Here is a 23,395-nt window from a genome sequence, read left to right on the forward strand (position 1 = left end):
TAATAAACAAATCCCATGGGTATGTTACATGGTAAACAAAAAAGGAAGGAAGGAAGGGAGGAAGGAGAAGGGAAGCAGGTGAGGGGAAAAGTAGCTCCAAGGGCCTGTTCCTGGAACCAACACATTTGTTGGGGCCCTGGGCTACTGCGAGCAGACTAGCAAGACCACAGATGCCTTGGCCACATTGGTCTCAAGCTCTGGGTCTTCTACTTGTTCCTCCAAGTCAGAGTGGTGTCAGAGCCAGTCCTTGCTCTGGCACGTGCCTGTGGTGAGGGAGAGCAGGAAGCTCAGAGATGATTTTGTGTGGTGTCAAATATATATATATTTTTATATATATATATAAATATATATATATATAAAATTCTAATGCATGGCAGCTGGCTGTTGTTTGGGCACTAGTTCTTCACCAGGCTTCTCCAAAGGCAGCTAGAGTGCAAAAGGGTTCTACTTGAAACCACTACATACAGGAAGCTTTGAAAATACCCAGATCCTCTGCGCAGCATGTGTATGCAGCATACATTTCAAAGTTATTAAAAATAAACAAAAAATGCTTCCCCAAGCCTGGATCACCTTCAAACTCAACAAGGCAATCCCAGAAAGTTCAGACGCAACTGGAGGCAACAAAGACTGGGGGCAGTCCCCAATGAAGTGACACTGGGACATCATCAAGTCCTGCAAATGCAAGGGAAGGGGAGGAAGGGATCATGTCCCATGCCCCGCTTTCCTAAGAGAGACTCACCCTAAAGGACTGTTAATCAGAGCCATGGAAGGATATAAGGAAAGCCCATTCAATCGATCTTCAGTCCTGCTTTTCAGTCGTGAGGAAAAGGAGTTTTACACCAAGCCCCCATAGAGCCTGGCAGCCAGCATTTGTGTGCCTGTTTAACCAGCGACAGGTTTAGGAAAAGCAGTAATGAACTGCATGGCATCACAGGAGGTGTTCAAGTGGGGAACTCCAGCAGCAGAGAAGCTGCTGGATCCACTGGCCCTGCCTCCAGCTCCCTCAACAGCACTGGTGCTAACACCCACCTCACCACCCTCCCAGACACAGAGTACAGAAGGAGACACTGCCCTGATATTGTCCTTAAGCCTTCTCCTATCTTATCCTCATGACAGGGAGCAAACCTGCCTCTCTTCAAGCCTTTTTCCTCCTGCTCCTGACCACAGGCTTCTGGCAGGGGTGCTGAGGAAATGAGATGCTCTTCACTCACAGTCGCTTGCTGAGAAAGTGAATGAGCAAGCACACAGATTAGGATACAAGAGAAAAGGTGAACTCCAGCCAGTAAACCAGACCCCTGTGCTCCCAACAGAGCAATGAGGGGCAATCTGGGAATGCACAGGTCTGCTGGCAGCACGATACACATCAAGCAGCAGAGGAACAGAGAAACTGCAGCCAAGAACACAGCACCTTGCTCCAACCCCTCCATTTGCTTCCTGTATGGAGGTATGGGGCATCTGATCTGCAGTACTTGAGTGTGCTTCCCTGCTCCTACCCTAGACAATTTTAAGCAAGCAAGAGGCATTTCCTGGTCCCTGGACAGATCTACAGAGGGATCACTTCTATTTTGGCTCCACTAAATACCTAGGGGCCCATCCAAAACCCAACAAAGCAAGGGGAAGCTTCTTTTCCCACTCCTGTGGATGCTGGCTCCATCCTTGGTAACACTGCAGTTGCTGCAGGGCCTGTGAAATGTGCAGGAGAAACTGCTGCTTGGAAAACTAAGAGGGACAACTTGAACCAGACAGATCATGTCAGGCTTCAAGTCTGCTCCAGTTTGGCCTGGAACAGCTATGGAGATAAAAAGCAAAGGAGTGTGCAACATCCCTTCTGGCCTAAGGGCAAAACTTGTGCAGCTCAAAGGGGAAGTCAGTGATGACCTGTGTGGGGAGAGCTACCTGCAAGACCAGGACCTGCTCAGGCAGCTACCTGGTGCAATCCACACCTTTAAGAGGGGCAGCTATGCCAGTGGGGGACAGGAAACAAGAGGAAAAAGGGTTCTAGTGTTTACATATCTTCCTTTCCCACAGAGGGATGAAAGGGCCAGAGCTCTACAAACTTCCATCAGCTATCACAGCCAATCCTCAGTCTTGTCAGTGGGAGACAGATGCTCCAGGGAGGCTTCTTGCCACCAGAATGCAGGGGAGATGAGAAGCTTAGACACCTGGCGATTAGAAAACCCTGCCATTGTGAGACAGCAATTCCATCCTTGCTGAGCTTCAACAAGTATCGGCTTTGATGGGGAGCAAGGGGGATGCAGGGTGCAGAGGAACAGGACAAAAGTCCTGTCTTTTACTCCCCTGCTCGCTCAAGTACAGGACCGCACAACTAGGTGAGTAGAGGGTGGGGGTAGATGTTCCTTTCTAAGCATTCAAGGCAATGGCTATAGAGAGACCAGTCTCCGGTCTGGTCCTCAGGAATGCTTATCGCTGCACTGTTATCGCATGTCCCAAGGACCATACAGATGTTAGTACCAGGGAGCTGGGGGAGAAAACTCTGCCTACATCAACCATTCAGGAAGAGGAATACAAAGCAGTCAGGTTATCCAGTTGGAAAAAACCACAAAAACATTTTTGGCCACAACTTCAGGCTCTGGCCAGTCACAGTCCACACCAAGCTGGGGAGGTGTGGGAAGCCAGAGCCCTAAACCCTGGAGCTCTGCTTCAATTGATTCCAGTCGATTGCTGCTGTAAGGAATGGGCTCGAGAACAGTGTCTTGGCCATTCCCCCACCTCCGCACCGCTCGTCATGTCCATGCCCACAAAAGCTAATGGGAAGTGCCCATTTCTGCAATCTGCACTCTCTAGGATGTGATATGACCTGTGTGTTTCTGCTTCAATAAATTAAAAAAAGAACCACAAAATCAACAGAAGAAGGAAAATGACAGCCTGTGCTGGCAGCTTCCCCTCCTAAAATTCATCGTCGGAGCTCAGCAAGAGGGTCTTCTCGTTGTCACGGGCACCCGAGCAGCTATGGGAGCGCGAGATAACGTGGCTGCCATTGCGCCAGGGGGGACCATGCTCCAGCGTCGACTGCTGGGTGTACTGCTGGTAGGCTGGGGAGAAGTTGTGGATCGCATCTTGGACAATGTCGTGGGGGTTCATGGTCTCCTTGAGGCTGCTGGAGATGCTCTTCATGGGAGCACAGCGACCTGTCGGGGCAAGACAGGGAGGGACAAGTGAAGAACACTGCTGCCATCCCCCACACCCCATAACATAAAGGTGAGGAAAACAGGGGACATGCAATCCTACATCCTGGAGACTGCCAGACTTTTCAGACTTCCTTAAGCAGCTGCTGAGGAAATGCCACACAAATTGTCAAATTTTACCAGTAGTGCTCCTAAACCCAGCCCCTTTTAGCCAAGTGAATCTGCCTCAGCACCAAATGGGGAACATGCCATGAGAATGGGACATACCAATAGCAACAACCTCCACTGCACACTACCTGTGTTGGCTTGGGTGAAGACAGCCAGGTAGGGAGGTGTTCATGTAAAGGGTTTCAGAAGACAGAAACTAAGGAAATTCTAAAAACATAGGAGAAATGGCATTTGCCATTCCCACTCACTGGCAATTAGACTGATAGGCAGTATTGAAGTGCCCACAGGAAATCGATCATAAAATTGGAAAGCAGTGGAGGGAGGAGGGAAAGGAGGGGAACTGGCAGTACTAAAGGCACTCCACAGGTGGAAGGTGTAACAGGGACGCCATGAAGGAAGCAGCAGTTGGAGACTGTCCCACTCAAGTGCTGAGCACAGAAGAAGGCTGTGTGTCCTTCTAGGAGCTGCCATTTGTCTTGGCTTCTAGATTCCATTTTCAGCATGGGCTTTTGGCTCTGCTCATCTTGGGAATGAGCTCCCCAAATGACCAAAGCATGCTGATCATCTGTGGCAATTATGAAAGTGAAGGGAAGCCGGGGTGAGAGAGCAAACTGGCTCCTTTCACAGCCCATGCAACTCTCCAGAGAGACAGTCACACAGTCCTGACAGAAACGCTCTCAATTATACCGCTGCCCAGTCAACCCTTGAGACAAGGAAGTACAAAATGAAATATAATCCTTTGTCAGTAAGAAAATTCAGTTCTAAGTAACGTTAAGCTTGGTGGCTTTGTAACAATAGCAATGGAAAGTATCTTAGGTGAGTATTTAATAATAATCAGCCAAAACCGGACTAGTGGTTGCTGACATAACAACAAAACTTTCCAAACCTAAAAAGCCCAACCAAAAGAACATAATAAGGATCCTTGTATAAGATAAATCGTTGTAGCTGACATAGTTTTAGAATCTTATGACCTTCGGACAATATTCACTGTAAGCAAAACAGGACTCTAGATGAAGAGTATCTGAAACTTGGAGATGTTCAGGATGTGCGGTAGCGAAGTTAACTGATAAGTACGAGGATGGGGAGAAATCACTCACTTATGTCAGCAGTGTTACCAAACCAATTAAGCTGGCGTAAACATTTATCTACTGTGCATGCTTCAAAGACTACCAGAACAAGAGTTCAAGGAATGGCCAAGTGACGAAGATTGTTGGAAGAAGTAAAATGACCACCAAAGACCACTACCACGTTGTTATACGCATGCGAAAATGGGCACGGAATTATGTAAAACGATTCTTGGACAACAAATGCATATGTATGACGTTTACTGGAAATGTAATGAATAGGTGTGTTAAGCAACAATATAATCATGGTCTGTTTGATGCTTAAACGGGACACATTGGGAGGAGATATCCCCTGTGTCTCCCAGCGCTGCAATAAAGAATACCTGCTTGTTAACTTAAACTTTGTTGGCGAGTTCTTAACAAGTTCTACAAATCACCCTAAAGCAGCTTTGTGAGGCAGTCAAATGACAGACCTACAAGGAAGGGGAAACAAGGGACAGAGCAGGCAGTAGGCAGGCTGGGAATCAGGACAGAACAGGACCTAATTAAAAACCAACGGAGACAAACACACAGAGCATGCTGTACCTACCGTATGGCCCATATGATGGAACAGCTGCATCAGGGACCAGTAGCCAAAGCAAGGGAAAGAGAAAAGGGAGAGGAGAGACAGAGAAAGAGAGAGAGGAGATAACAAGAACTGAACAAGACCCACCACTCAAACATCTCCCACTGTACTCGCCAGCAGGTTACCCTTTCATCACCCACAAATCTCATCTCCCGCAGCTGCAAGTACTGTCCTTCCAAAACATCTGGGGCTGGCTGGGATGGAGGGATCATCTACATTAATACTGCCCAAGGGCTGCTGTTTTTCCACACCTCTATGCAGACTCTTCCCAGCAGAAAGGAATTCCTTTATTTCGAGAATACTGAGAGTACTTGCACCACTGGGCATGAAAACCCCCTCTTCCCAGAGATAACATCCACCTCCTTGTTCCCCAGAAAAAGACTTCCAGCAGCCCAGCCCTCACAAAGTTGTTACAGGAAGACCCTCCTCCTCTGAGCCAAACATGTTGCCAAAGCACAGCCTCATCTTCCCAAGCCCGACTCAAAACAGAGACTGTTTCAGGCCCTGTCCCTTCTGCCTTCGGTCTTTGCACAATCTGAAGCAATGGAGTTCCCCTTTGGAGAGACAGGAAGAAGGACAAACCCACTCTACAAAAAGGATGCAACTTCTTGCAGCCCTCAGGTCTGCAACAAGCTGGTGTGGGTGGCATACTGGGGAACTGAAAAGGGAACAGTGCAATTCAGGCAAGGTTTCTGCCCTGCAGAGCTGTTGCACAATGAATCTGTTCAGACACCACAGGAGAGGATGTGATGTTTTCCAAGCATTCAGGTTGGGAGTCATATCAGTGTGTTGGCTGTCAGAGCGACCAGTCTCCACCCAGTATTACTACCAAATAGACATACCATATGCACTGGCATACTTCTTACCTTGGGCATCAAGTCTCTTGTCCACATACACCTTGTATGTGAAGGCATGGCGCAGGGCGATGGCTGCAAAGAACATCTCCACACAAATGATGAAGTCCTGATACCCAGCAGCTACTGTGCCTTCACCCACAGACACATTGGCAGAGTGGATTTTGGGGATGGCACCACACTTTTCCAAGATGGCCAACAGCATCCCTAAACAAAGTGACAAGTTCATGTAAACGTGCAGAAAACGTGATTGCATACTAACTGTAAGGAATTGGAATAGCTGTCTGTGCTGTTTGCCCTAGATCAAACTCATTTAACACAGGAGCTACAAACAAGGCATGTTAGATACTCCCACCTACACTCCCTTGTACAACAGAGAAAGGAGGAGTAAATGAGCCAAATATGTTTAAGCATGTTCAGATGCTTCACATAACGAATGTTCAAACGCTGGCCCTCTTCTATTCTCAACTGACGCATAATCTGTGGAATTAGCTGCTGCAGGATGTAATCAAGTCCAAAAGGTTAAGAAGCAGTCAGATATTTCTGTGATCTCAGCACTTCCACTAGTTAGAGTGGAAAACCGAAGTAACAGAGCTTTTCATTTAAGCATAAAGCATTTTTGACACACCACTGCAAGAAGGATGTTTCTCCCTGTCCATAGCCAGCTGGCTGAAGAATTCCAGAGAAGGCAGAAAGCGCGTGACCAGAAGGCTCAAAATGATAAACTAGACAGCTTATTAGTTTGTCTGTAAACAGGGATGATGGGCCATATTCCAACAGCCTAAATTCCACCTAAGTTCTTACTCAATTAGTCTTTGAAGTACAACTCAGTAAACCAAAGTAGGACACTAAACAGGGAAATGCTTAGAGCCAATTAGTAGGAAGCACTAAGCTCAGGCGGAATTTCAGCTTTCTGAACGTGCCTCTGCATCACGCATACGTATTCTGAATGTCCTTCCTCTCAGTGATGGTTCTGTGGCAGCACATACTGCACTCATATGAATCACAGACATACCATTAATATTTTATTTATAGAGATTAAAAAAAAAGTACTAAAAATTTTTAGATGTGCCACTTTAATCAATCAAATGGCACCATGCAGATAAAACGTTGGCAGCTTGTGTTTTATGATTGTTCCAGGAATGCGAAGGACTCTTCATCCAAACAGCTGATTTTGCCAGGCAGATGCAAAAGTGTGCACATGCACAGGAATAGTGAAGATTCAGAAACAACGAGGAAAATGAGCAAAACAGGTTTCCCATAGAAAAACAATGAAAGACAATAAAACAAACATAATAATACAGAAAGACATTCTGGCTATTAATCATCATCTGCTCTATCAACTCGAGTGTCTGAGCCGCTGCAGAGAACTCTTTGCACCTACCATGGGAAGGGAAAAGCAGCTCACCTTGCCAGAAGGACAGGAAGATGACAGACTTCACCATGAAGAACTTGAGGACTGGGCTATAGGGACTAAGCAGTTCACGTGTGGCGAAGTAGAAAAGGAAGAGGGCATACAGTGCCAGGCTGACAGAGATGTTGTAGATGATCGTCACATAGAGGTAGCCGCTGGTTACACTGAAAAGACAAGATATACGAATGCCTGAGATTTCAGCCTGAGCTTTTCCCCTTGTCACTGTCACTGGGGAGTTCTAAGAGTCCATTTCCTTCCTGCCTTCCTGTCCCATTCCCTCCCCCAAACACAGGTAAGAAAAACCTGCAGCCAACAGGCATACTCCTGCCCTCTTTTCTCATGTGAATATTCAGCCTGTATTGTCCCTCTGTCTTTTCCCAGAGCCCAGCGAACACATGCACAATAAGCCCAGCTGGGCAGAGGAGGGGCAGCCAAGGCTTGCATGCCAGACGAACAAACTTACTCAAAGTCACCATCCTGGTACTTGCCAAAGGCCTGAAGGATGACTGTGCTGATTGCCATGAGAGGCTTCACCACACAGAACTGCAGGGTAGCCTAAAGGAACGAGAGAGAAAAAATGAGAAGGCAGGAGGTGCAAGAAGCCAAGTTCCCAAGCCAGCACCACGATGGAGTGTCCACTGGGACAACTCAGCAAGGCAACACAATCCAGCCCCAACAAGGAGTCTGACCCCACCACTTGCCAATCAATGGGATACTGGAAAGGGAAGCAAACCCCAATCCATAGTTGCCATAAAGCTAGACAAGAAGGTCCCCTGCATGGGAGGGGAGCCCACGTCTCTTGAGGAGGCACTCTGACAACTGACACCATATCAGGGAATTTGTGCACACGGCGATATGTATTGCCAAACAGAGGTGAAGGGCTATTATATTGTCACCCACATGACCTTTACTGAATCTCCCCAAAGACTCTGTGGCACTTGGGATCAGCTCTATCTGTTCTGCTTACATCAGTGCTCCTACTGGGATGACTCCTCTCACAAAGCCACCCCATTCTTCACCTTTCTGGAGACACTGAACTTCAAGGTCCTAAGAGAACAGAGATTTATGACCCTAAAAACGTCACCTCTGTCTCCCTGAAGGAGGCTGGAAGAGCCTGGCAGGTGCTGACCTGTGCACATGTGGGGAGGGCTGCATATGGAAAGGCGGCAAAACCAAGCAGGAATAATTGCTTTGGATACGATGCAATTTGTTAGTGGTCATAAGACTTCAAGATGATTAAAAACCCCAGCACATGCCAGTTAGTGAGTCACTGTAAATATGTGCACTGGAAAAGGTCAAGCTAATTGGTAAACAACTCTGTCCTCTGAGCTTCCCCTCCTTCCAATCTGGGGATGTTTTAACCATTTCCCTGCAATTCAAACCACCACGTCCTATTTTTAGTTGCTTCCCTAGAAGAAGCTACAGCATACGGGAAGCACATGGATGGTGTCTGACCCATCTGTGTGGGTCACCAGACACAGGCCCAGCAAAGAATCTTGATCAAGACATCTTGAAGGACACAAGCTGTCCAGATTTTACACCACAGCCTCCAGCACACCACCCAGCTGCTGGAGGGCCACAGGCAACGCAGCCAGACTGACTGACCCACAGCTGAGAACAGCTTGGGCTAACAGTGAAAGTGGAAAGAAGGAATGGTTATAACAGATTCTTTCAGGATGAAAGGGGCTGGAAAGAGCAGAAAATGAGCAGGTGGCAGTGGGAGGCAACAGGAGTCCTGAAGATGCTGAGGATGGATAAAATGGGCAAGGCGCTTCTTCCAGTACCTTCCTCTGCCTGATCATAGTGATGGTAGATACTGCACAAATCAGCATTGAGATGTGCTCTGTTGCCCTTTCACATCTGCCTTCCCACCTTTGCATTTACCTTGAAAGGTCCTACTCAGCAATTCTGGAAGTACTAGAAAGTGAATCTTGGCGTCAAAAATTTCTCACCAAGGCAACATTTAAGCTCAAGTCAAGAAGGACAGAAGTATTTAAACATCCCTTCGCAAGATACCTCCGTCACAGCCTCCACAGCAGACTTAGCAGTTTGCAAAGGACAGGCCTGACTGTAAGAATTGCTACCAGACAGCAGCAAAGGAAAAGCAAAATATCCACCTCAGTTACCAAATGAGTTGAGGAATTGCAGGTGGCCAGCAGAACATCCCCCCCCTAAAAAAAAAGTGCTTCTAGTCTTCGTTATGAAAAAAACTTTCCAAACACAGCCAGTGCAGCCCATGTGGAGATAACTGTCAGGGAGACATGAGAAACAAGAGGCCTAAGGGAAATTATTTCTCCAGCATTCATTCACCTCGATCTGCTTATGACATATTTAAAAGGTAAAAGTTAACATTAGAAGCAAAAAGAATATGTAAATGCATTGAATCAAACAAAGAGTGCACAAGTGAAGCCCAAGAGAAACAAGTGAAACAGCATAGTGGGAGCAGATTAGAAAATAAAGTATCAAGGAAGAAAACAGGAAAGCTATGAGGACAGAGGATGGGACGGAGACAAACAAGAGAGAGAAAAGAAAGATGTGGTCCTTTGAAAAAGGCCAATTGTGCTGCAGAGATTAACACTGGGTATTACTGTGAAGCTGCATTGTATGTTTGATGTTCCTGCATATTGCTAAAACACAAAAGACGGGTCCTGATGGGGAAGAGAAGCCAGGGCAGATCTCTAGACCCAGTGACTGGAATTACAGTGACCTGAGCCCTTTCAAAGAACCAGACCTGTTTCATGCTGTCTCCAGAGAAACCTGATGTGTTCATTCCAGCAAGTGAGCAAAGCCTTGAAACTCACCTGCTGTTTCATGGCAGCCAGAGGTGACTGACCTGGGATGAGCAGACAAGGGCTATATCGAGGTTTAGATCTCCCCCATTCCCTCCCCCTCAACATACCCAATTCAGCACAGGCAGACACACATGGTGAACAATACTTGGTTCCTCCTACAAAGCACTGTGTCACACTTAACCTCCACCCCCCTCCTCAACTCCAAACCACAACAGCAGCACTGGGAATTCAGGAGGCTGTTACACAACTGTGGGGTGCCTGCAACACAGCCATCTATTTCTCAAAGTTGGGACCTCTGCAATCCAGTAAGGGAAGAGGAAATCAGATTTTCTTCCCAGGGCTAATATCAGATACAGGAGATAAATTGTGTCCTTTACCAAGGCCTTCCTGATGCAGGGTTCAGTAGAAAATGTAATGATCATTCAAAACAAACAAATCAACCCATAAAACAGCCTCTCTCCTCAGCTGTCTCTCAAAACGCTATTACAAACCCCCTCAAAGGAGTGCTCATCTCAGAAGTTCAGCAGCAAAGGGCACCACCTCAGGTGCCATCCCTCAAACTTCATTCACTCCTGGAGGACAGCACAGTTCCTCCAGCCCATACCTGTTTGCAGAACCTCAGGAATCCAATAGAATAGGTCTTTCCCCACAGGCAGCAAGTCCCGTATACACAGCTGGACCTGAAAGGACCAACACAAGATGACAGGGTTCAGAAGAAAGATTTGGGCTAGAGTGCAAGATTCCTATCCTCTTTGTCTACCACTCTGTAATGAAGTTGCAGGACCAGTGCTTTCTCCAACCATGACTACAGTTACAGCCATACCCTCTTTCAGAGACGAATTTAAAACAACATCCTGATTCCACACTCCAATCTATTTTTGTTATTTATTTAACTGACAGATCCTAGAGGAAGCACACACAACCAACTGAAGACAGAAAAGATTTAAAGGAGGAGACAGGAATAAGAAAAGAAACGAAGGAGTAGGCAGGTGTCCCGAAAAGCTGTGAATCAGTCCAGCTTGCCTAAGAGGATGTGATCAGCCTGATCTGTCTCAGAGCAGGGCACTGGTAAATCATCACCATCCGTGCTGCCCAGTCCCAGCAGACATTTGCCACCTGACACAGTTTTTCAGGGCACAGAGAGAGGCATGCTAGATAGGCACAGAAGGAGGAGAGTGTCATGCTGCAAGCACAATAAATACTCACTCAATTGGTTTCCCTCTGATCTCAGACATGATGGAGCTCTCCCCTCCCAAGTACTCATAGCAGAGGCTGAGAAAGTTGTATATTACAAAGGCTGCAAAGACATCAATCAGAGCAAAATTACAACCAACTTCAAAACAGGTGCAAGGACCAAGAGTACAGGCAACAGACCAAACATTAGCAGGGACTGCTTATGCAGCACCTTTCCCTTCAAAGCACTCCAGATTATTTTCTCTTCATTTATCACCCTACCTCAGCACTCACAAGACTATCTGAACCCGAGTTTGGCCAAGGTCCCAGGCCAGTTCCATGACTCATGCCAAAAGGGTCACAGGACCATTTAACACTTTGGTCAGTCTCTGTTTTACTTGGCATCTCTAAGATGAGTAGGGTTCCTGTGCATTATTCCAGGATATTACATGGGTACTAAATAATTTGGAAAAGTTATCTCTGATTCATCAGCCATATCTTATCTCCTATATTTAACCTGTTAGGTGACGAACACAGTTTCTCTCTCTGAAGTAACCAGACTGTAGACATAAGAGTTGGAGAAACAGAGGGGTTTTACTAATCCATGAAACTGTTTTCATGTCTGGCAGAGACCTTTGAAAAACAGGCTCTGTGCTTCGTTTCCTCAGAAAGCTGAAATCTCTTGTGCACTGAACAGGCCTCTCCTTGGGCCACTTCCTTTCTGCCTTCATCAGCAAGCTGGTACAGATGAGGAAGGACTTCTTAGCCTGACCGCTAATACTCTGCCCCATTTTAATTCTCTTCAAGGCTCGATTTTGCTGATACATATAAACTGAGGTGAAGACACTGTGGGGAGGGCTCTCATCAGAACTACAGATATGTTTCCTTTCCACAGGATCCAAACCCACTTAATTATGCAGGGAGGAAGCCTGTACATGCCCTGCCTGCCACTCTCTTGACTTGCTACAATTGCTGTTAGACTATCATAAAGTTATGAGATTTTCAGGGCAAGGACTGTACTCTTTAAGTTTGCCACATACAGCCTTGGAGCAAAACGGCAGAGCAGGTGACCCTTCTTTCAACATTGTTTTCTATGACAGCCTGTACCTGGACATTCCCTGGAATGCCAACACCCAAATCCTGGGTTTACCCCCCAGCACTGACATAATACAAAGAGAAAATAACTTGGGATGGAAACAGAAGTCTCAAGGAACTTGGAAATAAGAACAAAAGCCTAATAAAATACAGTGCTGAGAAGCTGACCTCACCAAGAAGCTAGTTATTAGACCTGAGGTCAATTTTCCCATGTGGATGTACTTCCAAAGTCAGAGACAGACATCAGCTCTAATTCTTCCACAAGCATCCAAACTACGCCCTGGAAAACAGGTACTCAAGACTCCCCAAAACACTCATCATCTCAAAACCTTGTATTTATGGCTTGTACACGTGCCCAGCTGGCAAGAATGCTACAGCACATAAAAGCCAGTGGTATACCTGCTTCTGTGTATGTAATTGGGATATTGTTATGCATCTGTAATCCTTGTGATTGAACAAAGTTAAGTATGTTCACACAGCAATGATTTTGTGAAAGCCCTAATAAAGAGAGAAAACACCAATCATGGATAACTTGCTGAAATAACTGTGGTAACTCCTTTTGCCTGCAATTTTCCTGCAACTTAGCTGACAGCTACCAGCACCCAGAGAAAGAAAAGCTGAGCTTTTCCTATTGTCCTCCAGTGACCCCTGCCCTCTGATGTGGTCATCACAGCACCAGCTGCCCATTCCACAAGCACTAGGGAATAGATGACATCAGAGGAAGAAACCATTAAAAAAAGGAAAAAAAAAAAAAATAAATGGAGGGGGAAATATTTGTCCCTTCATCCCCAAAAGAAATCAATGATAACTATCAAAGCTCACCCCAGCAGCAAAAGAACTCTTCTCCAATTCCTAATCAACATTCAGCAGATGGTGCTCATGACATCAACATAAGAAAAAACAAATCTACTTGTGTTGGTGTTACTGACACTCAGACTTGTACAGAAGCACAGTCATGTGGAAGAACACCACCAAAATCTGCTCCTCCTAATGCACGCTATGAAATGCCCATAAATGGCCCAAGATAGGTTTTAAAATTTATTAGTAGGGTCTTCTGCCCCATTCTCTAACAGAGCTTCTCTCCGCTTTGCAACCTAAAATCTTCCCACAAAAGAAAGGATGAGGTGGATGGCAAAGGAGGGAAGAGAACAAAAAGGCTGTTTTAAAGCCATTCCCAGAAAAAGCAAGGGAGAGAACCTGCTGACCAAAGGTGCTTTCACATCCACCTGTAGCCTTCTTGCACAGCCCAACAGGCCGAGGGGAACTCCAGGGCACGGGCTGCCTCTTGAGCAGATGCTCCGATGTTTGCAAACTTCCTGAGCAAGCGAGGCAGAGGGATACGCACTGTTGCTAGGAGAGGAGTTTGGCAGAGCAGCAGCTTCCTGCTAGACCTGCACACGCATGCAGAGCAGGGAAAGAAAAAACACAGGCCCAAACAAAGATGCCTTCTGAATCACATGAGTGCATTTGCCATCTGCTGCTGCATCTTAGAGCACTGCTGTGGATGTGAAGGAAGGCCTGCTGGTCCCTTCAGCTGATTAACTTGTTCACATGGCTGGGGCACCTCTCTGCAATGCAGATCTCACCACAACTGCACCAATGAGACATGATTTAATGAGGGTATGGTGATAAACTGTCCTCAAAAATACACTGCCAGAGTGCAGTTTCTCCTCCTGGGTGGGCAGAGGCTTCTTTCTGGATGAGGTCAGGAGGGAAATTTAGACAGCATTTATTGGAGGGTAACTGTTTCCCTTGCATACAATAGTGGTATTGTCTGCTGCAGATAACCAAAACCAAAGCAACTGATAACTCATCCTGAACACGGCACCCTCTCTCCTGCAGGACTCCAAAGCACTTTACACCTCATGAACGCCAGCATGTGGTGGCTGTGATACCCTGTGTGAGCACAAAAGTGGCCACAGGATGGGAACAGAAGAATACATTGCTACCAAACTGCACCAGGAAAACAGGACATAGCAAGTGTCTTGCTGCTGTGTTGTTAGAAGGAGCTAACTGATAAATCGCTTTATAGCAGGTAGAATCAGATTTTTGGCTTTATACCTTCCTGAAGCAAAGGAAAATCATAAACTTTGTCTCTACAGAACATTGGAGAGAAGGCTCAACGTATCTTGTCACGCTCAGAGGCCAGTGAGGAGAAGCTCAGGTTAGATGGGGATTTGAGCAACCTGGTCCAGTGAAAGATGTCGCAGCAGGGGTGTTGCACAAAGATGATCTTTAAAGGTCCTTCCTGACCCAAAGCATCCTCTGATTTTGTGACTTTCATTCACTCAGCAAACCATGGTCATCCAGTGAGGCACACTGTAAAACTTTGTCTCAGTCGGTGACAGTGATGCTTTCTCCATGTTCCCAACCAGAAGCAAAAGTTCTCTCAGGGCAGAGATTTCCTTCCTCCTCCATTTTCTGTCTAACCCCTCCTTACCTTCATAGCAGTCCCGCACTGTGCCGAAGTAAACATAGTACTGGTCATTGGTGAAGAACAGGAGACTGAGCCATGAGTCAAAGGCGTAAATGGGCACAATGAAGAGGATCCGAACAATGTAGCGCTGTTCATTTGGGCAGCTATAGCAGCGAAGGTGCATGTAGATCTGAGAGGATGGAGAGGGGAGACCAGAATCAGTGGTATATGGAGTACAGAGGAGAAAGTAAAACTGGAGAGTCAATTGGGCCAGGAAAAAGAAACTCAACAAATCACCTCTTGATGGCCTCAAGGTGATAAACATAAAATTAAAAAAACCATAACCGTTACCATATGGCATTGATAAAGCATCCCTTAGTTTGCAGAAAGGGAGGAAAAGGAAGTGGAGGCATTTCTAATCTAGTCTCTTATAGGGTATTAATTTACTGTTATTATCATCCCCCTGCCCATATTCTTTTGTTTGTACCTTTCTCCCTCAGTTATCAGTCCTATATTCCTGCTAACCTGTTTGAAGTACCTAAAGATTTATAATGCTGCAGGCTGCTTTTCCCTGAAGAGGGAAGGTGCACGCACTTAAGCGCATGCTCATTCTAAACACTCTCACTCTCTTGGCAGCTTCGGATGCTTTCAAGACTTTCACCTGAAACAACCTAAGAGAGACCTTCACAGCACTGCCAAGAGCTGATATACTACAACCCATTTGGCTCAAAAAGTGCCATTCTGCACATCGGTGACAGCACAGCCACAAAGTGTCAGCCAACAAGGGAGCACCGAGCTCATGCAGCGTGCTCAAAGGAACCATGCAGACACACTGCTTGTCTGCTTGTTTTGTCCAACAGTCTGCACACATGCCAATCCCTGTAAGTCACTGGCTGTGGGGAGCACACTGTCCCCACCCTACCACTGCTCACAGTTTGTTAGCCATCATTAAACCCCACACCTAAGATGCTTTCTCACAGACTACCCACCTCCTGGAAAAGGTATTGACCACAAACATACCCTGAAGATGAGCACTATTCTGGCCTAGTAACATGGCCAGAGCTACAGCCAGAGTTGTGGGTACGCTCTGTTAACCACGGAGTGAAGCAGAGGGCACGTTCTCCAGAGGCAAGGCCTCTGTATGGCAACCCTCATCAAGCTGCTGCCCCAACTGCTGGAATTAACAACAGCTAGTTTACGACGTACGTGCTTCATGACTGACCGATTTTGCTGCCTGAAGAAGCACAAGCATTTGCTTGAAGCTTCATCCTGCATTTGGGGGTGTTGTGAGGATTCTCCAGGGTCTAACAAAGCATACACTGATGATCTCACCTTTCCTTAGAAAGGGAGAGGGAATTCTCTCTCCCTAGCTACTTGTTGCTCATCTCTCCCTGCGTCTTGGCCAGATCTGGTCAAAAACAACTGAAGGGCTCAAAATACTTCTGTTTCCTCTCCTTAACTCATGAGGAGCTCAAAAAAAGCCTCATTTCCTGAGGAGAACAGGTTGAAAATAAACTAACAAACCTTAGGGATATTTTTCCCTTGTGACAATCCCAGTGACACATCTGACCCAGCAGAAGGATAGCTGACACCGGAGTTCAGATGACTCCAAGCTTTGCCCTTGGGATGTCACAAGAGCCCTGCGATCCATGCACCTATGAAAGCACAGGAACTGCTGCCTTGGAAGAGGCCAACAGTGCGCTTCAATCAACAGCATCTCTCTGGCACTGACCTGCATCGGTTTCTGCAGAGAAGGGCATTAACGCCTAACTGTGCAATGCTATACCACAGAGGAAAGATTTCTTCCTACCCTCAGCAGGTGGTCAATTTGACAGGAGGATCCATGGCACTTGTAATTGTTACCCAAGCTGGTGAAACTGCAGGTGTTAGTCTTATTCATCAGTGACTAATTCATTTTTGAACTTCACTAGCCCCTGTATTCCATCAATAGGCTGTAGTTTTCTAGATCCTAGTCATCACTCTGGAATCTAGGGACCAACAGGTACAAAACACAGGTTGATAAATAACAGGGCTTGCGTTTTCCCACTGTGTTTTTCAGTTCACATGACGACCGCATGAAAGAGAGGTATGGAACAGGATGCAGGATTTGACTTGCTCTGACTCCCAGGACACCTGCCCCAGAAAGAGGGGAAGGGAGAAAAATTAAATAAAACATTTCCTGCTACTCCTTTCCGCAGCAGAGTTCAGCCTGTGGAATCCACTGGCACAGGAGATCAAAGGAGGTATGTCAAACAACAGACGACCACGATCATTTAGCTAGCAGCTGACACAATAACAAAATGGCTAGATTCAGCTACTAGACCTGGGAAAGGATGGCTTGAGATAACACACCTTTCTGCAAACACTCAAGAGATGGCCAAATGTTTTACTAGTTTTAAAGAGTTTGTTTCCTCTCCATTCACACTATGGAGAGGAAGCAAACTGCCTGAACCTGGGCAGAAAAAGGCCTTCATATAAAAGCTGCCACCTTGATCAGCACAGATAATATACTAGACCCCAAAGAAGAGGTCCTGGTACCACTCCAGAGACTGCAAACCCCCATCACACAGCTGCATGTGGCAGGGATATGCCACGGGATCATATGTGTTCTTCAGTATGTGTGGGGAAAAGGAAAGGATGAGAAGCATGAGTGACAGGGTTTTACCTGATGGCAGGTGATGAGCAAAGCTGTCCATACAAAGAAACCTGAGATAGCCTGAGCAGCAGTGGTCATGAGGAATACTGGCTGCTCCACAGCCGTGGGGCTGCCATCCTCCGGCATCCAGGAGAAGTTGGGAGCCACAGCTGGAGTGGTGGCAGTTGACCCCAATCTGGGGGCTGCACTGACGTCAGTCATCACTATCATGGTGCCTTTTGGTGTGAGGTTCCAGTTGGGATTGCTAAAGAGTCACCCACAAGCCAAGATCTGTCAAGGAAGAGAACCAAAAAGCAATTGAACCCAAGCTGAAAGGACTCAGGAGCTTAACAGTAACAGTACTTTGCATCTCTCACATGCCTTTCATCAGGCTGCTCACATGCTTTACAAACAGGACCTGGGTAAGTCTGCCAGTGCCAGCCCTCGTGATACAACAAATCATGCGGTCCTCGGGAACCTCTCACAACACAGCTTCCCCGAGATCATAAAACACTGCCACCACCACTGTCACCACCCTTCTGCAACAAAAAACGTTTAAGAACAAGATGAATACAGTATTCACCTAAGATAGAAGGAAGTATCTAAATCATCCATACTGGAAGCCGACAGGCACACCTAACTTAGCAACTCTACTTTCCACAAAAGTACTAGCTATTCTGCTGTGTCCTGGCCTTGTTAGTCTGCCAGAGTCTTATGGTTTCATTTGGAAGGCAATAGAACAAGCAGCCGCAAGCAACAAGAAGAGGCACCACAAAGTGTCACTGTGCAGCAAGGTGGAAAGAAAAGCCTCCTTATCCCTCCAGCAAGGAATCCCCACCTCTCCTACTGCAAGTTTTAAACCCAACTCAGCGCAAACCACCTTCAGTGGAAGGATATGCACCGAAAGCAATGCCTCACTAGAAAAAAGAGCATGAAAGGTGATGTTTTTACCAAACACTGTATGGCATGATAAACTTAGCCAACCTGTCGCTAATTCTATTAACTTAGCATGGTTTTTTACATGACATGAATTTAACCTGATTGGCTTTTAAAAGCCAGCTGACCCATGAAAACACACCCAGAACACAAGGATATGCAAGATCTCAAAGTAGCATGACCCTTGGTCATTTCCTGGATGAAAAGCTATTTTCTTTCAATGGAACAAATTCTTGAAGGCCTAAGATCTAAAGCAGCCATGGTTTTCAATTTGGTTGTAAGCAGGCTCTAATGTGACCTCTGGACTGGAGGAAGATAATCCACTTAAACCAAGATCACAAGCAGGCAGCCATTGGTTCTAGCCACTAGAAGAGCTGCTTCTGATGAAGGTCTAGTAAAGACATGGTTATCAAGGGGAAGAGCGTAATACTGCCTCCTTCTGATAACCTCCTAATAGTTTTCGGGATACCCTTTGTGTAGAAGTGCAAGACGTAGCTCTTACACAGGCCTTTCAGATCAGCAGATGGAAAGGGCTTTAGAAAGGCCAATGATCCATTGCCACAGTTTACAGCTGCAGTGGGGAAGGACACGTCTGTCATTTACTGACAGGTCCCAGAAGAACATGAAAGAGAACATACATCCACAGATGAACTGCTGCAGCCTCACCTCACCTGAAGCCACAGCACCTATTGGGGAACAGGCACCCAGTTAAAGCAGAGGGCCAGGAGCAAATCATTTCCACATGCACACTACAGTGTGCAAACAGCCCCTCCAGCACATGCTTTTCCAAACCACACAGCAGTGCACAGCACTCTGATTTTACTTGGGCCACATTCCATCTCATTTCTGCTTTCTCCCACAGGGGAAAGAGAACAAATACAAATCCTGGGAATTACCCAGGTTTGCTTAAGCAGATATTATCTTACTATAGAGGGAGCTGCACAACTGTTATGCTTTAATTTACAAAATAAACATCAAACTTGGCTTTTCTTTGTTCTTTCCAGTCATTCTTTTTCCAAAATATCCCTGCTCTCAGTTATAGCTTTCCATAACTGCACGTACTGAAGGGTAATTCAGTTACAGTCCTAATCAGTACAGGAAATGTAACTGTTAAGCTTTGAGTTTCAAAGCATATGCACACACATTACATACTATACCTAAAAATTCAGAAAGCTCAGGCTGGATGGAGATGTTGCAAGGTAGCAAGGTTTTTACTGCTTTGAGAAGAAAGGGATTTCTACCCAAGTGACTTCTGAAGGGACTGAGCACTCACAGTGCTGAGAGTGCTTCCACTAAGCTCACAAAGGGCACATCTAAAATGAAATCAGAGCTGATGCACATGCGGTTAACCTAGCTCTAATTAAAGCCCAGTCAGCTGCAGTCCTGCACATCCCACTGCACTTTGGGAGCTATGCAAGAGGGGAAGCTGCTATGCCCTTTCTAAAGTTCATGGCAGAGAGGATCTCTGCTGCAGCCCACCAGTGGCAGGAGCGACAAGACCTGAAGCTCCATGGTCCAGCTAATCAAACCACACCGACATAACAGACTGAAATGCAGGGCTGGTAACATCAGCAGAGCTGAAGATCTGAAATGGAATTCCTCTGCTTCTCTGAGGCTGAAACAACAAAAAGTGATCAACAAGCATTTTGATGTGACAAGGGTTATGTGTTCAGAAGCAAGGACACTTACAAGCACAACCTTAACACTGCCCCCTTGTGATTAGACATCAACTGTCACCAATTACATGACTGCATCATTCTTTGCCTCCTCACACAGTCATTGAAACTAACTCTTTCCAGCACTGTGTTTTGAAAGAAAATATACAGCCTTTATTAACCAGAGCTCCACTTCTCATACCCCAAGCCCCAATCCAGCTCATCCATGAGCACCCCCTATTCCTCCGGGTTGTCCCTGAGGACAACTGTTTAAGGGCTTGATACTTTTTACTGGTTGTAAGCATCAGCTTGCAGTTCATTCTCCCTGCTAGTGAAACACGAAGGAACACTGAACTCCCAAATCTGCAAAACAGCATACACCTTCCAAATTATCCCTTCTAATCTCGTAAAGCCCCACACACCATTGCTACAGTGACAAGTGTAAGCAGTGCACAAAGCTGTTATGAAAGATTACTGAATGCAAGAAGCTGAAGCTGTAAGAGCAATTCTGTACTATATTTAAAAAACAGGTAATAGCACAGATGACTGGAGCCTTAACCAGCTGAGGGGATTTCAACTCATTCACTGCCACCAGCTCAGAGTCTGCTTGCTCCTCTATTTCCTTTTTAAAAGGAGCATCGTAAGGGCAGGCTATGGCAACTGTCTTAATAGGCCTTGTTTCCAAGATGCCTCCTCCCCACCACGCAACAGGACACAAGCCCAACACATCATTAGAACAGGCTTCTAGCAGAGGTGGTGCCTGGGAGCACGTCACAGCAAACACGCTGCCTTGACAAGCTACATATGGAGCATCCTGGTGTAAGCAGGTTCCTTCTTACCTGACACAGCAAATGTGTTTTGATACTTGTTTCTTGGACACCTACTAGCATCACAATCCCTATCAGTGTCAACACATACCTTCCTGCTTCCTCTCATGCCTGGGGAAAAGGGTCCTTTCCAACAGCCACAAAACTATTTCATATTCACCTCGATTTTCTCCATTCTCCCATTTTGTTACTCCAGCTGTGCAACAACCTGACAATGGTTAGAGCTGTGAGCTCTTCTCTGTGTACTCCCGACAGCTGCCAGGATTTCTCTGTTGTTTCTTGCGCATTTTAAGGTCCTCAGGACAACCATCTTTTTGTTCTCTGCCCATACAGTTCCCAGCACTGCGAGGCACCAAAGCATGAGGAAGGCACTTGACATTACCATATGGCAAATTAGGGGCATTTAGAAATCTGAATTATCAATGCAATACAAACCAATGTAATGCATAACAAATTTTGAAGAGTTCCTCACTCTTCTGCCATATTCTGTTTTCTCTGCCCATCACTTTCATCTCCACCTCATTGCTTCCATTTCAAGGGACAGTAAAGCTAGTTGCACACTTAGTCTCCCTCTCTGGAAGGCTCGCCTAAATACATCAAAGGAAAATACTTCGACATCTACATTTTACTCTTGAAACTTTCCCCATCTCCAACTTACAACCTTGCTGCCGCCGGAGGTAACCTGCAACATAGCAAGTCCCAAACAGAACCAGGAGAGAGGATAGCCAGGAAAAGCACAAAACTGGAAACAAAACACACACACAGAAAAGCACATCTGGGTAAACATGCAGGTTTTCAGATGCAGGCTTAGGTGTATTTCAGGATGGCCGCAGGAACCTGAATCAGCTGGTACGATCCCTCTATATGGGCTACATGAGCTTCAGGCAGTGCTTAGGCCTGCGTGAGGTTTATACCAAAAACCCCAAACCTGGAAAGCAGAGATGACACCTCCAGCCCCAATGAACTGTTAGTATTCCTACCCAGATGCCACTACAAGTTATGCACATTAGAGCAAGATAAAACTCTGTACTGCTACAGGGCATTAGCTTAAACACCAACCTAGTACTGGCTTAAACTTACCTAACAGATCTTCTGAAAGCACTTTGGGAGTATTAGGGCCTGCTCTCAACGCAAGGAGAGAAAAGAAAATGAAGCAAACTGTGTGCTATTTCACAGAATCACAGACTAGTTTGGGTTGGAAGGGACCTTAAAGCTCATGTAGTTCCAGCCCCCTGCCATGGGCAGCGACACCTTCCACTAGAGCAGGTTGCTCCAAGCCCCGTCCAACCCAGCCTTGAACACTGCCAGGGATGGGGCAGCCACAGCTTCTCTGAGCACCCTGTGCCAGTGCCTCACCACCCTCATAGTGAAGAATTTCTTCCTAATACCTAATCTCAATCTACCCTCTTTCAGTTTAAAAACACTCCCCCTTGTTCTGTCGCTACCTCCCCTTGTAAAAAGTCCCTCTCCACATTTCTTGTAGGCCCCTTTTAGGTACTGGAAGCTGCTCTAAGGTCCCCCCTGAGCCTTCCCTTCTCCAGCTCAACTCTCCCAGCCTGTCTCCATAGGAGATTTATATCAAGGTAACTATCCTGATAAAAAGCTAGAGACACAGAACACTGTTACTGAGATTCTTGACAGGGAAGGGGCTCTGGCCTGCATGGGGACCAGTTCTATCAAAGACACCACACCAATGTAAAGCTAGCAGGGATGCGTCCACAAGACCTGCATCCACAGAAAAACAGCAGCATGCTAAGTCTTGATCAGGAGCAGATTGTCATTCCTGTATCTTCTGGAAACAGAGGCCTCCTGTCTTTAACATTAACATGGCAGCTTCTTCCACCAAAAATAAACTCGGAACAGTAAACAGATGGGACGTGGCACAAGTGAAAACAAAAAAAAACTTCATTTTTGGCTTGCGTAAGGCATGGAAAATGTTACCACCAAGGAGGAGCTATTTCTACATAAAGACAAACAAACATAAATATGCAAACCCCATTTCTGATGCAACGAAAGCGGTGCAAGAGGAGGGAAGAAATGTTCAAGCTTAGTCCTTCAGTTCCTAGGGGCACTTCTGAACACATATTCAATCCTAGAGTGTAGTACAAGAGGAGTGGGCTGACTGCTCTGAGCAAGACCTGACCCGTCACACTGCTGCCGGCAGCACGCTCGCTTTGCCCTGGTGTCAGTAGGAAAAGCACCCCAAACGACGTGACTCTGACGCCGTTCTCTGCCATCTGCAAACACAATCTGTGCTTTTAAAATAGATCATCTCCTCTGAGGCTGAAAGTATTTCATTTCTAAACTGCTGAGAGAGCAAAGAACGATACACAAAGCTATCCCATGAAAGAGTCTTAACAGCTAAGCCTCCTTCTGCTGTACAAGACACGATCCAACAAAACATGCGTGACCTGGCTGCAAGGTTCTCCTGGAAAGCTACAAGGCAAGAAACCTCCTTAAAACCTACTCCGTACTTCCTGTAGTTTTAAATATCCACCATGCTGAACTTAGTTTCCGTTAAGATACCACAAAACCATTTTCCATTCCCCTCTTAAATTCTTATGTCTCCCAGAGCTGTTCCATTAAATTTTCCTT

At 46.2% G+C, this 23,395-nt stretch overlaps 1 protein-coding gene across 5 annotated transcripts in view; it reads right to left on the bottom strand.

Moving 5' to 3' along the window:
• Nucleotides 1-771: 771 nt before the first annotated feature.
• Nucleotides 772-23,395, bottom strand: part of TMEM184B (transmembrane protein 184B) — a 30,578-nt gene continuing 7,954 nt past the window's right edge. For 3 of the 5 annotated variants that reach the window (XM_030478158.1, XM_030478160.1, XM_030478161.1), the window contains exons 2-10: nucleotides 17,413-17,673; nucleotides 14,772-14,937; nucleotides 11,270-11,360; nucleotides 10,668-10,743; nucleotides 7,735-7,826; nucleotides 7,266-7,435; nucleotides 5,870-6,064; nucleotides 4,968-4,991; nucleotides 772-3,149 (exon numbers count right to left, since the gene is read on the bottom strand). In XM_030478158.1, the coding sequence (XP_030334018.1) occupies nucleotides 2,908-3,149; nucleotides 4,968-4,991; nucleotides 5,870-6,064; nucleotides 7,266-7,435; nucleotides 7,735-7,826; nucleotides 10,668-10,743; nucleotides 11,270-11,360; nucleotides 14,772-14,937; nucleotides 17,413-17,613 (1,257 nt within the window). In that variant the 5' untranslated portion in view covers nucleotides 17,614-17,673 and the 3' untranslated portion in view covers nucleotides 772-2,907. Of the gene's footprint in view, nucleotides 3,150-4,967; nucleotides 4,992-5,869; nucleotides 6,065-7,265; nucleotides 7,436-7,734; nucleotides 7,827-10,667; nucleotides 10,744-11,269; nucleotides 11,361-14,771; nucleotides 14,938-17,412; nucleotides 17,674-17,759; nucleotides 18,099-23,395 lie in introns of those variants that run through there. The other 2 variants (XM_030478159.1, XM_030478162.1) reach the window with 2 other exon arrangements.

Source organism: Strigops habroptila, chromosome 3 (genome assembly GCF_004027225.2).
Source record: "Strigops habroptila isolate Jane chromosome 3, bStrHab1.2.pri, whole genome shotgun sequence".
Taxonomy (NCBI): domain Eukaryota; kingdom Metazoa; phylum Chordata; class Aves; order Psittaciformes; family Psittacidae; genus Strigops; species Strigops habroptila.